Source organism: Choloepus didactylus, chromosome 5 (genome assembly GCF_015220235.1).
Source record: "Choloepus didactylus isolate mChoDid1 chromosome 5, mChoDid1.pri, whole genome shotgun sequence".
Taxonomy (NCBI): Eukaryota; Metazoa; Chordata; class Mammalia; order Pilosa; family Megalonychidae; genus Choloepus; species Choloepus didactylus.
The window spans coordinates 41958972-41977603 of NC_051311.1; the positions used below are offsets into that span (position 1 = coordinate 41958972).

Here is an 18632-nt window from a genome sequence, read left to right on the forward strand (position 1 = left end):
GTAAACCAATGTTTATTGCAGCATTATTCACAATTGCCAAGAGACGGAAACAGCCCAAATGTCCATCAAAGGACGAGTGGATAAACAAACTGTGGTATATACACATGATGGAATACTATGCAGCTGTAAGACAGAACAAAGACATGGATCATGTAATAACGTGGATGAACCTTGAGGACATTATGTTGAGTGAAGTTAGCAGGAAACAAAAGGACAGATTCTGTATGGTCTCACTAATATGAACAGACATTAATGAACAAACTTTGGGAGTAAAAGCTGACAACACAGGCAACCAGGAGATAGAAAGAGGGCAGAGGTCAGCCATTTGATGCTGAAGGACTACAGAATGTTTAGGATTGATTGCATAGATCCAGAAATAGATAGCATAATACTGTGTGATGGTAGCACGGTATTGTAAGTACACTGAATAAAGATGTCTGTGAGTAAAGCTGAAAGAGGTGGGATAGGAGAATGTATGACACCAGAGGTAAAGATAGATGATAAAGACTGGGACTGTATAACGTGGCAAAAATTGGAGTGGCCAATGACTGTTACTAAATATACAAATATAAAAATGTTTTTGCATGTGGGAAAGCAAATGAATGTCAACCATGTAGAAATTTGAAAAAGGGATGGTATTCAGGAAAAAACATAATCAAAGCAAACTGGAGTCTATGGTCAACAGTAACATTGTAATATACCTCCATTAAATGTAACAAAGGCAATATGCCAATGCTAAATGTATATGAGAGGGGGATATAGGGGAGGAATATGGGATTCTTGGTAGTGGTGTTATTTGCTGTCCTTAGTAAGTATATTGTATTGTATGACATGTTATTTTTCTTTTTTATCATTTTTCTTATTGCTAAAAAAAACACACAATTTTTTCTTGTAGTAATCAGTATGTTCAAGTGCTGATTGTGGTGATAAATGTACAACTTTATGATGATACCATGAACAACTGATTGTACACTGTGGATAAATGTATGGTATGTGAACATAACTCTATAAAATTGTAGGAAATATATATATAGGAGTAAAAGTGTTGGAGAAACATGGTGAGAGGGATGATGCCTCACCAATATGGACTAACTACAATGTGTAAACTCAGAATTGAATCTTAGAACATAGCCTAACGTGGACACAATAATTGTAATAGTCCCTAGATTGTAAGGTCTTACAGCAGTTAACTCTATCCCTGAATTTAAGGCCTATCTCTAAACTTTGAGATGCTGATCCCCTAGCGTATAACCTGATTGGTCTCTGGAACAATGCATATCTCTGAGACACCTGAAACTCAGAGGCTAGAGCTCGGCAGATATGAATGTCAGTATTAGTGCATACAGCCACTGTCAAAAAAAAAAAAAAAAAGAAGCATGAAAAAGAGCCCAGACTTCAATTAGTGATATGAATGAAGCAGGTCTGGTTAAGACCAGGGCAAGCCAGGCCAAAGGGTAAAGGTTGAAACTGATTGTGGTTTAAAACTTCAACTTTCATATGAGACCAAGGGAATAGATAGCTATTTGGTACAGGATCCAAATTTTCTAAACGGTACAACTCTACAGTCGATTTGTTCAAATACCACAATTGCATGGAACTTTGAATAGGAAGTGAGATACGGTAGGTTAGTATAGGCTGGAGTGAAATAGTGACACATCCTAGAGTAATTTGGGCAGATAATAAAAATATATTTACAGCTCCCCCTCCCCAGCCCCGAGGATCTGGGGAAAGGTGCAGATGTGTTTGGACATCCTCACCTGGACTGGTGTTTGAGTGTCACAAACATTGGGACTGGCAGTTTGATGTGCTGAGCCCTCGAGCATGGGACTTGCCCTTATGAAGCTCATTACCACAAAGGAGAGTCTAAACTTGTATGTAATGGTGCCTAAGAGTCTCCCCCCGAGTACCCCTTTGTTGCTCAGATGTGGCCCTCTCTCTCTCTAACTGAGCCATCTCGACAGGTGAACTCGCTGCCCTCCCCTCTACATGGGACCCGACTCCCAGGGGTGTAAATCTCCCTGGCAACGCAGAGTATGACTCCCGGGGATGAATGTGGACCCGGCATCGTGGGACTGAGAGTATCTTCTTGACCAAAAGGGGGATGCAAAATGAGACGAAATAGTTTCAGTGGCTGAGAGAGTCCAAATGGAGTCGAGAGGTCACTCTGGTGGACATTCTTATGCACTATATAGATAACACCTCTTAGGCTTTAATGCACTGGAATAGCTAGAAGTAAATACCTGAAACTACCAAACTCCAACCCAGCAGTCTGGACTCCTGAAGACAATTATATAATAATGAAGATTACAAGGGGTGACAGTGTGATTGTGAAGACCTTGTGGATCACACCCCCTTTATCTAGTGTATGGATGAGTGGAGGAATGGGGATAAAAACTAAAGGACAAATGGGGTGGGATGGGGGGATGATTTGGGTGTTCTTTTTTCACTTCTATTTTTTATTCTTGTTCTGGTTCTTTCTGATGTAAGGACAATGTTCAGAGACAGATTGTGGTGATGAATGCATAACTATGCTATCATACTGTGGACAGTGGATTGTATATCACGGATGATTGTATGGTGTGTGAATGTATTTCAATAAAACTGAATTTAATAAAAAAAAAAAAAGAGTCAAAGTGAACTATGTCTGTTCACAGAAGTGCATTTATTGGTGACAACTATAAACCGGAAACTTTGATGAGCACTAGGTACTCAGTGGATGAGAAGACTGACACGTTCCCTTATTACAATCTAGACTCCAGTTAACCAGAAATCAGGGGTGGTAAAGATTCAAAAGCAAATACTATAATAATAATAATAATTATTATTATTATTTAAAAATTGAAAGTTTCTCAGAATATTTCAACCTAATAAAAAGTGATAAATCCATGCTGTTAAAAGATAAGGAAGCTTCTCATTCAAATCTATGTTCTTTGTGTAGATGGTCTTTTGTAAACCATGTAATGGATACATCCATAGATGGTAAGATGTTTAAACACTCACCAGTTGTTTGGAAAATTTTAAAAACTTTTGTGCCTCAGTTCCACAGCTTCAAAATTGAAAAATTGAAACACTAATACCTCCTAGGGTTATTGTTGGGAGGTATAATTGAATATGATAAGTAAAAACATCTATCATAATGGTCTTCATAGAGAGTCAATAAGTACTTTACGAAAGATGTCCTTTCACAAAAATGGAATCTTAATAATCAGTGTTAAAACTTCAGACATTTTAAAACAATTTAAAAAACTATTTGATTCTAAGGTATTAAATTAGGGGATTATAAATGAATCAGGGGTTTCTGGGTTTGGGTGATAAACACTGGCACCTAACTTTCTCCCTCCTAAACCCAAGAAAGCAATTATTTATATAGAGAGTCTCACCAGGACAAGGAGAATATGAGCCAACAATAGCAAAACAATTTGGAATTTAAGTGGTAACTGACTTAGGTCTAAGAATGCTTAATCTTAACCTGGAAGTGTATCAAAATGAGAACCAATCCAATTTACTTCCATGGAATCCTTAAAACTTTGAATAAAGAAAAAAAAATTAGGAGAAACAGCTTAAAATGGTTTGAAAAGACATTATAGCCCTAGATCCCCTTCCTGGGCTTTGCAGATGAGCTAATGTTTCTCCCTCACTCTGGTAGACAACTAGAAGTTAATTCTCTAAAAGAGACCCTGCATTGAGGCATACCAGGCATAGTGAAGGATATGGGTACCACACAGAATATCTGGATTGAGTGTCTCCATTTATACTAAAGGTTGAACACTCACACCCATTCCTCAAATGGGTCCTAGATTTTCAGTAACCAGACCAGTAACCTCCAGGAAAGAAATTCAACAATAACAAAAATGTCATCTCTGGAGAGTGTGACAAGTGTAAAGGAAAGAGTAAAAAATAAAAATGGACCCCCAGCTTACTCCACAGTGGATGATCAAATAATTTTTCATTAAAACCAGGACAATTTTGATAGTAAAAGGGGAAGTTACTAATAATTACATCAGGGAAATAGCAGTGAATGGGATTATGTTGGACACACTGGAACACAGGGTCACTCTAACTGAGAGTGAAGTTCACAGTCAAAAAGACCCTGTTAGTCTTAATGATAGACAGATAGCCAATAATTATCAGGAATCTGAGAAAAGCTGTGAAGCTTGTAGGACAAAACTGAAAAAAAACAACAGAGAAAAACAAACAGAAAAAAAGTAACTTAGAGAAAACTAAGGGACAAATGATGCTTATTATACTTGAGATAAAAGAAAAGATATCACATTCATGAAGCAATAGCAAACTGCTATTAAAAGGAACTTTCAAGAACAAAAGAGTTCTTTGATTTAAAACCATGATAAAAATGCTTTCCAGAGACAAAGGACAGAAAAATCAGAAGAGAGAAATATACCAACAGAATAATAAGAAGAAATTTAAAGACATGAGTTGCCAATGTGAAAGCAAGCATATAGTATATGTAATCAAAACTCAAATATGTCAACTCCATGGACATTACTGTAAAATTTCAAAAACCTTGGACCAAGAAATTCTTCTAACTTCCAGAGAGAAACAATAGGTCAAAAACTGGGAGATGTGCCATGCAACTAAGAGAATAAAATGAGAATGAGGAAGACACGGGGAATAGGAGAAATGGGTTCTAACATGAGGGGGAAGAGGGGAGGTAATTCTCCATAAGGATAATGAAAAGAGGTTTCATGATGATGCTATGCACAAATACAAACAGCAAAGTAACTTGTCACCAAGATGCCTGATGTGGTAGACTGAGTTATATACTCCAGGAAAAGCAAATCTTAACCCACATTCTTGTGGGTGTCAAACCATTATAAGTTGGACCTTTTGAAGATGTTATTTTTAGTTAAGGTGTGGCCAACTGACTGGGGATGAGTCTTAACACTATTTCTGGAGGCCTTATGAAGAGAACACCACAGGGAGGAGCTGGAAGCTGGAAGTCAGCGGAACCCAGAAGAGAAATGGGAGGTCATTGCTCTGTGACAGGAAAGCCAAGGAACCCCAGGCTTTCACAGGAGGATGCAAGCCTTCTAGCCTCTGAAATCATGAATCAATAAATGCCTGTTATTTAAATCAACCTATTGTGTGGTATTTGTCATAGCAGCCTGGAAACTAAGACACTCAAGAATAAAATATAATCAGACTGGAGTCTATTTGGCTGACTAGACCTATACTGATAAATCCTGTTCTAACCTTCATGTCCTATTGCCTTGACCAGCTAGGAAATTCATTTAACCTCTCAAAAGTATGCTACCTTACATTTGCCCTGAAGCCTAGTGTAAACTAAAGTAAGCTTAGAAGAAAAAAAGGCACAAGTGTTCCAGTGAACACTGAATAGAATAAATGTATATCCAAAAGCAAAAAAAAAAAAAAAAATGAGTAGTTAACAGTAATGATAATGATGATGATAAAGCAAGTTCTTGATAGGCTCGCTTTCCAATGTTGATATTGTTTGTTCAAAAATATGAGTAACAACAGGATATGAGATTAATAACTATGCAGAGAGAGGTTAGCCCTAATGAACTTCTGTGCACATAAATGCAATAAAGAAATTTTTGACAACTTCATCCACAGGTATATCCTTTTTACAAAGTTATATTTCCCTTCCTTTAGACAAGAAAATTACCCTCATGTGGCAATCATTTTCATTAGGTCTGATGATTTTTAGGGGTTCTAGTTTAAGTCAGTACCAGGAAATATGACTCCAAATATTTGCAAGTTTAGGCTACATTTAGTATTGGTATCATTTATTATTCAATTTTCTTGGTAGCAGCTATTAGACTAAGACACAAGATAAAAGAGATTAGCCACTATATGAGATTTTTCTCCCTGAAATGGCCAGGGACATTCTGATATGGAAATTGATTTAATCAAAAGGAATGAAAAGTGACCTGCAAAACTGAAAAACTTCGAGTTTGGAAGGACAGAAATATGGGCATATTGGCTTTAAGTTTAACAAGAAGAGAGGAACTCCTAATGAATAAATGCAAAATTATCCCTGTGGTTTTGGGTTTTGATCACAAAGCAATGATTTCATCTTAGTTGGATTTCCTAAAGTGTGTTTCTTTTTCCACCCTGCCTGAAGAGTCGACTACTATGGATTAGACCAGGGACCCTAATAAAGGTCCCATCTTGCTTGTTTAAATCTGGATGGATACTGCAAACTGTTGATAGTGGTGGTTTTGATTTGCTAAAGCTGCTGCAATGCAATATACCAAAAATGGATTGAAAATGGGGTTTATTGGTTCACAAATTTACAGTTCTAAAGCCATGAAAATGTCCTAATTAAGGCATCAATAGGATGATATCTTCTCTGAAGAAAGGCTGATGGCATCTGGGGTTCCTCTGTTACATGGGAAGGCACATGGCTGGCTCTGCTGAAACTTCTCTCCCAGATTTAGCTTCAGGTTTCAGCAGCTTTCTCCAAAATGTATATGGGCCTCTGTCTCAGCTTCTGTGGGTCCTTGCTTGTTTCTCCTGGGGTGTTTCTGACTCTCTTAAAAGACTCCAGTAAAGGATTAAGGTCTACCTTGAATGGGTGGGGTCCCATGGAAACAACCTAATCAAAAGGTCCAACCCACAATAGGTCTGCCACCACAAGATAGGATTAAAATAACATGGCTTTTCTTGGGTACATAATAGATTCAAACCAGCACAGTGGTTATCTTAGGTGTTATGACCATAGACAATTTTTATTTTCTTCTTTTGCCTATCTACCACAAATATTTACTGGTACGATTTGTTTTGTATGACTGCGTGGTATGTGACTATATCTCAATAAAATGAATAAAAAGAAAAAAAAAAAGAAAAAAATATATGTTTACTGGGTGCCCACTAGGTACTGAGTACTATGCTGGATGCTGCATGAACAGTGGTGAATAAAACATATTCACTCTCTACCTCATGGATGAGTAAGTAAGCAATTATACAATTATTGTATAGTTACAAATTAGAATGTTCAATGAAGGAAATGTAGGATTTTCTGTGACGGAGATGTTCAGGTGACAACATACACAGATCAGATGGTCATGGAAGACCTCTGACATTTAAGTCAGGACCTGAAGACTGAAAAGGAGACAACTTTAGGAAGGTCTTATGTGCCCAGAAAAGGGAACAATATATACAAAGGCCCTGATATGAAACAGCAGAATATTTCAGGGGATAGAATACAGGGGACTTATGTTTTGTGAACTGGGCACTGGGTGAGGTAGAGAAGCTCTTAATCAGGGGCAAAAGTGGCATTTTTAAAAGACAAAAATGGTAGTGTTTTAAAAATATGATTTTGGCAGGTTGTGAAAGAATATTTAAAAGTAGGCACATTTCCAGTTTGGGTACCATTTTTGAGGCTCCAGAAGTAACTCTGGGTTGCTTGTTCATATTGATTTTTACACATTTTCCTGGACCTCCTTTCCAGGCACCCGTTTCATGCCTGAAGACTGGCAGGGGCTCCACTGGGCCTCTTGTAGTTTTCCTCTCCTTTTCTTGATTTAAAGTTTGAAAACCATATGAGAACTTTTGTAGTATTAACCTATCACCATGACTGACACACAGTGAAGAAGAGATTTAAAAGAAAGCCTGGCAGGTAGAAGTCATCTGTGGAATAAGAATGTGAATCCAAAAGGCAGTCTTTGGCAAGTGGGTAATCAGTTACGGAGAAGAGTCCTTTACCGGCTGTGTTTGATCAGTGAGTTAGTTCCCAGATTTTCAATTGAAGCTGCATGAACTGAATTGAATTCAAAGATTTATACTGATTGTGAGGAACTGAAATAGCTGAGTGTATGAAGCAGAAGTTGCTGAGTGATTACAAAGGTTTATAACAAAGACAGTTTGTGAGAGAGTGACAGAGAAGACGTGACTGAAAGAAGACATAGAGGAGAGCTATTCTGTGTGTAGGTTAGCTACAGAGGAGGTAAACTCAGAAAATAGAGAGGGGAGAGAAAATGCCTTTGATGTGAAAAAAATAGAAATGAGTGGAGGGTATAAAATGGAAGAAAACAGTGACTTGAAGCTTAAACTTTAGGCCAAAAACACTGCAGAGAAATAGTTCATGACATATATGAACACGAATAGGTTAGAAACTTAGGAGTGCCAAACTTATGAATGGAATGAGCCCTGAATACAGAATAGAGGAGCTGTGTGCACCCTCATTTCAAATGAGTTTCCTTTCAGAAAAGGGGAAGAATGAGGCACAATAAGCATATTAAGTATTAGGGACGCCACCCAATAAAATTTATTCAATCTTGTTATGTTTTTCAAGGCAGATTTTGTTAGATTCAGTTTAAGACTACATTGAAAAACTAAGTAGGTAACAGGGATAGAATTTAAATTACCCTAAGAGAGGGCTCAAACCCAAAGGGACAATTAACTTAGGTATGTAGAAAATACATGTTATCCAATAAAGCTATTAGAAAAATAATATTGGGGGATACTTATAGTTGAATTATGACCTAGAATTGGTAATAATCACCTAATGGTTTATATACCGATTTCATTAAAAATGTTTTCTCTGATTAAGTCCCAAGGCATTAGTGGACAATTAAGAAGAAAGTAGTTTACAGCAAAGATGTTGTCCAAAACACAGATAATGAATTAGAGCTGTGAAAGGAAATTTTAATGATAATGAAGAAATATGAATTAGAAATGATCATTTTGGAAATCACATTACAAATCATATTTCATAACCCAGCATTAGAAGTACTGTTGGAAAGTATACACGAGCATGCAGACACATACACACACACACACACACACACACACTCACATGAACAAACCTGTTACTACTAACTATGAAATCTGGATCTAAATTTCACAAACCTGGCTAAGAAGTCAAGCTTCATGACTTACTCGAGGTGTGATCTAGGCCTTAATTTCTCTAAACACCGGTTTTCTTTTCCAACAAATGGGAATAACAGTAAAAGTAACTAACACATGGGGTTGTTGTGGGTTATTGGATGAGTTAACGTGGATGATGTGCTTAGAAGAGTGCCTCATTTAGTTTGCAAAATATAAAATCTCTATCACACATTTAGTAACCTGTTAGTAATTCTTATCTCTAGCTGGTAAGTAATATTTATTTTTATTATCTATGTATTTTCAAAATTTCCTTTATTGAACAATATCTTGAAACAATAAGACAATAAAATTCAACATTTTACTAATTAAATGTGGCACTGTTACTCAAAAGGTAGAAATGAATGTTATTGGAATTATGAATAATATGAAGAGACATGGAAATAGGTAATAAGCAGAATTCTAAGATGGCCCTAAGATTCCTGCCCCCTGGCATGTGTACTCAGTATATAATCTCTCATGGAATGTGGGTGGGACCTGTGAATACAATGGGGCATCACTCCTGTGATTAGGTTACTTTATATGGCAAGAGCGAAATGATTGTGCTTTCTAATCAGTTGCCTTTGAGTTAATCAAAGGGTGATTACCTGGGTGAGCTCTTAAAAGAGAGTCTAGAGGTCAGAGAGTCTCCAGCTGACTTTGAAAAGAGAAGTTCCCATGTTGTCAAAAGGTCTCTTGGCTAGGACCTGAGGACAGCCTCTAGGAGCTGAGAGTGATCTGGGGCCAACAGCCAGCAAGGAAATGAGGACCTCACACCTACACCTGCCAGGAACTGAACCCCACTAACAAGCTGAATGAACCTGGGATCTGAGGATCCCAAACCTCAAATGAAATCACAGCTCTGACAGACACCTTTATTTCAACATGGTAAGCCCCTGAGCAGATGAACCAGCTAACCTGTGGCCAAACTCCTGAACCATAGATACTAGTGAGATAATAAATTTGTGTTATTTTAAGCCACTAAGAAATAAATACAGTAGAGAAGGAGTTGCTTTGGGGGTAGAAGGGGATGAATTTATGACACTTTCCACTACAGCCCAAGTGTTCCCCACAATGACATGCCCATACTTACACTACTGAAACTTCTGAGAAGCATGATAATAAATAAAATGATATTACTGAGTGGTACTTAGGAACTTGGGTGAATGCTCCCTGTAAATATTAGATTAAAAAGACATGAACGGCTTTACCACTACAGAGGATAATAGAATTTGATCAGCAAAAGCATAGTGCTTTATAACACACACATTATGTAAACAAACTTAATGGTTTTTTTATAAAAATAAAAAACTAGTGCTACAAAGAATGTAGGAGGTATTCTTTATTTGGACTTTCAATTTCATATGCCAGAACACAGAAGTTTATTTAAATTTTTAAAAATTAAATACGAATGCAAAGAGAGTCATAAAGAACATGAATTAGAAGAAAGAATATTAAGAAAATAAAGCTTTTGGTTTGGGAATGGGTAGTAAGGTTCCAAGGATAATGGCTGGATCCAGTTTTATTTACTATTATTATTATAAATCACTGGGCAGAAAGAACTAAAAAGAACTTTAAATATAAAAGTTCAAGCTTTCTATAGAGATAGTAGAAAACACCTTAAGAAAATAGAAAGAAAAAGCTCAAATGCTAGAAAAATTTTACAAACAAAAAGAAATACATATTGAAATTATAAGATAGTATTCTGTAAACTGGAAAAATTACATTTGCATCCCTAAATTTATAGCGAGAACAAAACAAACAAACAAAAAAACAACACGGAGAAGTAAGGCAAGGATAAAACGAGCATGTTTTACAATGTGCCTACAAATCTAAAAAAGGAACCAGGCTTTGGCTTGCACATAATCATGAATTCTGCTACAAAACATCAGATAAATATATTTTCTCCTCAAAGTCAACTGTGTGGCATGTGAAATGCTCCATCATTTAGGGCACCCCCTAATTTCCAAGAAAAGTAGCTCTAAACCGCAGATAGTCAAAAGAAGAATTGCATACTAAAAGAACTGCCTTGTGATAAAAAATGAAGAGTGCCAATTTGTGTCAAACTAAGCAAAGAAATGAATAAATCCAAGCCTGTTTGAGGCAAAGGGTTCCATCCCTTAATTATTATTTGACTGCAGGCAGTGATCTTTTTTCCTTTCATATCCCCATGGTAGTAATAGCAGCTTTTTTCTTCTCTTCTTTTAGAATGAAAGGCAGCATAGAGATTAACTTATTTCAGATCCTACACTTTATTTACAGGGAAACTGAGACAAAGAGATTAATTGATGTGCTCAGTGTTTCACAGGGAATTTTGTATACAGCCTGCTGCCTCCAGGACAGTCCTATGTCGCTGAACCAGCAACAACAAAGACTATATGGAGTCCATTAACATCAAATTCCATCCCTAACCTGCCCTTTGGTGCTCCATCTCATGGGGTCATCCAAGGCAGAAATCTAGGGACCACTTCAACTCCTTCTATGTCACCAGCTATGGTCTGGACATTCAACTTTTTAAATATCTGTCAAATTGATCTCCTTTTTCTTTTTAACCTGACTGCCACCATGTTAAATCAGAGTCCCATAGTTTCAACTCCTGCATTACCTCAGACACCTTCTAACTTGTCTGCCTCTTATATCTAGGTCTCCTCTGGGGAATCCTGTTCACAGCTGCCAAAGTGAGGCTTTAAAAATATAAACCTGACCATATTACTCATTTGCTTGAAACCATCAATTCCTTGCTTTTCCTTCAGGAAAAAGCTTCAATTGCTTTGTAACCCACACAAAACATTTGATAAATTAATCTATTTTTCCTGTAGTAATTCCCAATCTCTTCCCCCCCACCCAACCCCACCCCAATTTCTCAGTTCCTAACTCCCACTTGTGCTGCAAGATTTATCTCCTCTTGAGTCAGCTGTTCTAGGTTCCTAGTCTGGGAAGACATAAACTGTGTCTAGGTAACTGCTCCCTCTATGGTTCCCCAAAGCTGTCTATGCAGATGCCTTAGGAGCTTCATCCCTAATGGCCATACCACTTTCTCTCCATCCTAGCTGCTTTCATTTGCCATATTTCTGGTATACATTTTTGCCTTGATATCAAGTCTCTAGCTCCTCCACATCTTCTTATCCTTCTCTAGGACTCACCATCCACATTGGTGATCCTTTCTACCCTAAGTGCTCTTAGACACTTTTCCTGCACTTATACTCAGTGTAGACTCCTGCACACTTATTGAACATTTCATAACCAGAAATCTGATCTCTAATAACTGAGTTCCTATGAGTTCATTCCTGAGATGCCTTTTCTCTGACTATATCATCCGTTAAGTGATATTATAAATTCTCATATACCTACCAGCTAAAAATTAGCACAGTTATGTATCTAACCCAAACATTCTTTTTTGCTTCTCTAACTACAACATTTGTATCTCATTTTAGACAGCACATAACACCTCATATTTATCTAGGTCAAAACACCTGAACTTTCCCTAAATCTGTTCTTCCAAGAAAAGTAGCTCTAAAACACACCTCCCATATCTCCCAAACGGCTCTATAATTCACTCAGTTATTCAATCTATACACTTGGGAGTTATTTTTGACAACTGTCTATCTTTAATAATCCTTATCCAATCCTTCACCAAGCCTGGCAATTCTACCTTCAAAAATAGATCTAAAATCCATCTATTTCTCAACATTCAAACTGCCACCACCCTAGTCTGAGGAAACATCATCTTATCCTTGGATTTTTACAGTAGCTTCAGAACTGGTTGTTATGATTTCACTCTTTCACTCAGCCAAGTGGTAATCTTCACATGAAATCAAAATCCTCTCATTTCCCCCACTCTTAAGCCCCACCCCATTCCACCCACTTAATGCCTCTCCATGGTTTTCTACCAAATGCAGTTGAAAAAATAAAAATCATTTTTTCTGCCCTGCAATCCTTAATACCTCATTTGGCACTGCCTAACTGTCCAACTTCGTTTTGAGCCCATCTCCAGGCTCACTATGCTCCAGCCCTTAGGTTTCTGTTCCTTTGAATGAACTAATTGCTTTCATGCCTTTGGGCATTAATTTATAGGAAGGAGCTCATTTCTCTCTCTTATCTTTTTGAGTGCCTTGTCTCTTTTTATACTTCAGGTTTTGGATAAAATGTTACTTCCTTAGAGAGGTCTTTCCTAAAACCCTCTATCCAAAATAAATTCTCCTTCATAATTCCATTAATTTTCTCTCTTTGTAAATCTTAACAAAATCTGAATTACTTATTTATTTGTATATTTAATGCTTGTTCTACTTATTAGTTGAAAACACTGTGAAGGCATTTACTGCATGCATTTATCCTCACAGAGCACAGCTCCTGGCACAAAGTGAATATATAAATAACTCTGGGAGAAAAGTACAAGAGGGACATCATCAACATGGTGACATAAACAGCTACAGAAAACCTTTCTCCAGAGAGTCAATGAAAAAAAGGACACTTATGAATTGTTCAGAACTCTGGAGGAAGATATTGACTGGAGAAGAAACCTACAAACGCCAAACTGAAGAAAGAGGAAAAAATATCAGGTAGGAATCTTCTGTCCTAGACTGAAAAGTCCTCTTCCCTCCCCGTCACTTGGTCTCACACAGCACAGGAAGAAGGCCACAGAAACAGCAGCTGGGATCCCCCCAACTGGGGACACAGACTATAAAATCTCTCACAGCAATGAGACATTCTTCCTCCATTTAGAGACCTGGGGAAGAGGGGAGGACATTTCAGGCCCTGGTCAGTGAGGGACAAAGAGTCTGAGAAAATGTGGACAGAGACTGTGTTTCCAGCCCTGAGTCCAAAAGCCCTCCCCCACCCCTAAAGGAAAAAGCAGTGGGCAGCTATTTCCTTGCCTGAGGGATGGCTGAAATACTTGCAAAGCTAGGGGAGTCCTTTGCCACAAATAAAGTGGGGTACACAGATCATTGAGTCATTTTTGGGCTGGCAAAGTGAGGGCACAAGAATCCTGCAGTTTCAGCCCCATTTGTGCAGACAAATCCTGTGCTTGGAGGCAAAACAGCTTCTGAGAATGATTAAGTCGCCGAATAGTGCCATCTGCTGGACAGACTGGAAAGTGCAAGGGAATTGAAGGGCTTTCAAAAGACTCTCCAGACCCTATCTTAGGACCACTGGAGCTGGCCTACACACCTTGCATGGAAACCCAGCCCTGTTTTGGCTGAGAAATATGGATGGCCCAATAGTTAAAGCAGGGTATGAAAACAAACCCAGGTTTTGCTGGCTGGGAAAAACAGAGCACCACTGGGAGCCACCAGACTTGTTTTACCATACACAGGGACCTTGCTGTGGTGGCCAGTGTCTACCCCCCACCCCTGAGGCAGGTTGCTGTGGAACCCTAATTTTTGGGATAAACTGGGGTGGGGGGTGGGGTGGGCAGAGTCAACCCGAGAACTGGGCAGTGAGAAAGATAAGCAGATAGAGAACAAAGGCATCCAAGAAGAAAACCTTAGGAAAAAGACAGAAAATGACTTCCAGAATAAATTAATTAAGAAAATCAAATTCCTAGGCACCAGCAAAAAATCACAACTCTTACCAAGAAGCATGAAGATATGGCCCAATCAAAAGAACAAACTAACACATCAACTGAGATACAGGGGTTGAAACAACTAATTAAAGACATTCAAACAAATCTAAATCAAATCAACAAGTTGAAAGAAAATGTAGCAAAAGAGATAAAGGATATAAAGAAGACACAGGGTGTCCATACAGAATAACTTGAAAGCTTGAAAAAACAAATGACAGAACTTATGGGAATGAAAGTCACAACAGAAGAGATGAAAAACACAATGGAGACATACAACAGCAGATTTGAAGAGGCAGAAGAAAGGATTAGTGAACTAGAAGACAACACGTCTGAAATCCTACACAAAAAAAGAACAGATAGGGAACTGGAAGACTGAATATAGTTCCGATGTCAATTCTACCCAAATTGATTTATAAATTCAATGTAATACCAATTAAAATCCCAACAACTTACTTTGCAGAAATAGAAAAACCAATAACCAAATTTATGTGGAAGGGCAGGTTGCCCTGAATGGCTAAAAATATCTGGAGAAAGAAAAATGAAGTGGGAGATTTCACACTAACTGACTTTAAAGCATATTACAAAGCGACAGTAGTCTAAACAGCATGGCACTGGCATAACAATAGGTATACTGACCAATGGAATCAAATTAAGTGTCCAAAAATAGACTCTCTCATCTATGGACAATTGATCTTTGATAAGGCAGTCATGTCAACTGAATCAGGACAGAGCAGCCTCTTCAACAAATGGTGCTTGGGGAACTGGATATCCATATCCTGAAGAAGGAAAATGACCCGTATCTCACACCTTATACAAACATTACCTCAAACTGGATTAAATACCTAAACATTAGAGCTAAGACCATTAAACTTTCAGAAGAAAATGGAGGGAAATACCTTAAACATTTTGTGATAGGAAGTGGTTTCCTAGACCTTATACCCAAAGTACAAGCAATGAAAGAACAACTAGATAAATGGGATCTCCTCAAAACTGAGCACTTTTGTGCATCAAAGTACTTGTCAGGAAAGTAAAACAGCAGCCTACACAATGGGAGACAATATTCGGAAACCACTGAATCAAAATCTCCAAGGGTAGAGCTAAGAAGTTGGTTTGGAAAAAAAAATTAAAAACAAAAAACACCCATCTCCATAAATGATTCTGAAACAAAGCAGGAATTAAGAACGATTAGCCTTAAGAAGATTTCAATTTGAATCTTGTCTGCATGATATGGGCAAGTTACTTAAGTCACTAAACCATGAAAAAATAACAATCATACTTATCTCCCAGGTAACTTTTACTGAAGGTTAATGTACCCTACAATATACTAAGGATCATAAATGGATTATCCTATTTTATTCCTACAATAATGGTCTAAGGTAGATATTATTAAACCCATTTTACAGATAAAGACACAGACTTACTGAGTTTAACAACGTTAATAAGAGGCCCAAGGTTACCAATCTGGTGATTAATGGTGCCAGGATACAAACCTAGGTAGTCTGAGTAAAGTATTTATCATGTTACCTGATACATGGTAAACAATCAAATGTAGCAACCATCAAGCAGCATCGTATTATCCTCATCCTTATCATCACATGCCTAAGGAGTCTTCATAAAATGCTTATCCTCTCCTGGAGTCAGAAACGGTACCTGCATCACACCCTTCTCCAGGTTTTTAAAAGAGAAGATGTTGCAAAGTATCTGATGGAAAATCTATTCTTACTGGGCTGAACATCTTATGCACTACTATGGGAGTTTATAAAGACCCATAATCCCATTCTATAGACTTGAAATTTAATATGGAGGTTAAGAAAAGCTAGGTTCTCTCCCCAAAAGGAAACCCCAGATAAATTTCATGAGTGCTATTGGTAATCTTTGCTATTGCCAGAATGGGATTTCAGTAATGAGGAAGACTCCTTGTATAACAAGAGAAAACAAAGGAAGCTCTGGGATGGTCTATAAGCTTCCTCTAATATGGACACTATGGATATTTGAGCGAATACTTAACACTTAACAGAGTACTTGTGGAGTCTGCTTCATGGACCAGTTCTTTCTGTGTCCAAGTAGACTTTAACCTTGCAATTTCATTTCTTTGGGTTTTTCCCTTATAGATTGATTTTTTTTAAAAATGTTAATTAATTGTTCAAGTTAGAAGGGACACTTTTAGAAAATATGGTATTGGAAAGTTACATTGCTTTATAATTACATTTTACCATTTTCTCTAGCAAATTCATCAATATTGAGTTTTGTTTTGTTTTTTTTTTAAACATTTTGTGAAAAGAGTACAACACAGAAGAAATAAACTTCCCTGGTACCATTTAATCTCAACATATAGAAAAATAAACGTCATAAAATATAAATATGATATAGTTACCTGTCATGTTGCAGTAAACTTTCAAAGGTCCCAAAGGTCCACTGCCATCAGGATCTATCCAGTAGTAATTTGATGTCTGGCCCAGGTGTTTGTAAGCTTCACAGGATGGCTCATAGATAGCTGAAACAAAATATCTTACATGAGTACAGAGCAAAACAAATGGCTCCTCAGATAAACCCCCAGTGACATATGAAATGCTGACAAACTATTGTTTAGGAGTATATCCTTTTCTGATAATGAGAATCCCTTTTCTCTATGTTGAAATTCATGACTTAGTTTTTCTCTACAAGCATTTTTGAATGAACAAAAGATACTAAGTTCCTGGTATGGCTTTATAGCTGGGGAAAAGACTAAAATAATCATTAAATTGTTGAACAAATGTAAAGATTGTTCCACTGGGGTTCGTGATCATTGAAAAAATATTTGATTTATAGTTATTTCTAGATATCATCTCCTTTTGAAAGGCTGTAAATATTAGCTGTTTTGTTGGACTATCAAACAAATCCTAAGAAATCAGAGAAAAATCTCTCTCTCACACACACAGACACTTTTTTTTTTTTGCATAGTTAGCATAAATTTCTGACAAATAGCATGTGACTTCTAATCTTCCTTTACCTCAGGAAGAGAGGAAAGAAAATGGCTCTGATACATTTTATTTGTTACAGATGCTTTAATTACATCAAATCTAGTTTGCATAGAAAGCTGACATTCATGTAATTAGATTATAGGTTCTTTTTCATTGTTTTCCTTCTTGTTCCTGTGCTGAGCCTGACACCCTTTTCTCGCAGAGACTACACCTGTTTTCAGAAGTACAAAGTAGACACTTACATATCTCCTTTGTTGTTAGAACATCTAAAATATTATTGAGAAAACTTTTTAAACAGCTCCTCACTGACATTTATGGAGAATATGAATGATCTCTTTGGAAGAGTAAGAAATATTTCTGGTAAAAAAAATTTGTCTGATACACAAGTAGTAAAGCCTTTTAGTAAAAAGTGCACTTGAATCATATTCCTAGGATCCGTTGTGTGTTAAATTATTAAGTAGGAGGACTGATTCAGGCACTTCTCTTTTCTACTTTCTTCTAACAAGTTTTCTGTGTTCTCCTTTGGCTTTCCATGGCTTCCCCACTCCAAGAATGTTAGGCGTTCAATTATATTTCATTTCACCAAGAATACTACACTAAAACAATTCTAAAATTCTTTCATTTATTCAATCTTTCCTCCTTTCCTCTCTCCCTTGCTTCCTTCCTCCTTCCCTTCTTCCTCCCTTTCCTTTCCTTCCTTCCTTCTGCAAATGGTTACTGAGTACTTACAAATAGACCGATTCCACTGAGTACCAGTGAACGAAACAGATAAAAGTAGCTTTGGAACAGTTTGTTCACCAATTATTTTCTCACTATCAAAACATGAAGTGCTGGAAGAGGATGTGGCTAAAAAGGCAAGCAGAGTCCATACACCTTTTGCCTCAGTAACTATTAATATGTTTACTTTCAATCTCCCAAGTGTCCTGATGTGCATAATTAACTATACGGTTGCTCTAATTCTGAATTCCACAGCAAGTATAATATTGCAAAAAAGGAGTGAGGAAGTGTTTCAAATCCTTAAGCAGGAAGATACTATACTTAATCTGATTCAGGTTTTAGAAAGAAAATTCCTCATAGCGAAAGGACAGATTTTAAGGAAGTGTTCATGAGTCAGGGAGAGTATTTAGGCTATTATTGCCACATGTCAACTGAAAGATGACCAGTGCTTGAATCAAAGCATTATCACTAAGAATAAAGTAGATGGGACTGATTGAATTAGGTTTAAGGTGCTTTAGACCAGTTAAGAGAACATGAAGACCAAC

General features: G+C 37.3%; 1 protein-coding gene across 1 annotated transcript in view; it reads right to left on the reverse strand.

Moving 5' to 3' along the window:
• Positions 1–18632, reverse strand: part of CNTNAP2 (contactin associated protein 2) — a 2391149-nt gene that overhangs the window by 856520 nt on the left and 1515997 nt on the right. The window contains exon 12 of the mRNA XM_037835931.1: positions 16785–16904. Coding sequence (XP_037691859.1) covers positions 16785–16904 — 120 coding nt within the window. The remainder of the gene's footprint in view (positions 1–16784; positions 16905–18632) is intronic.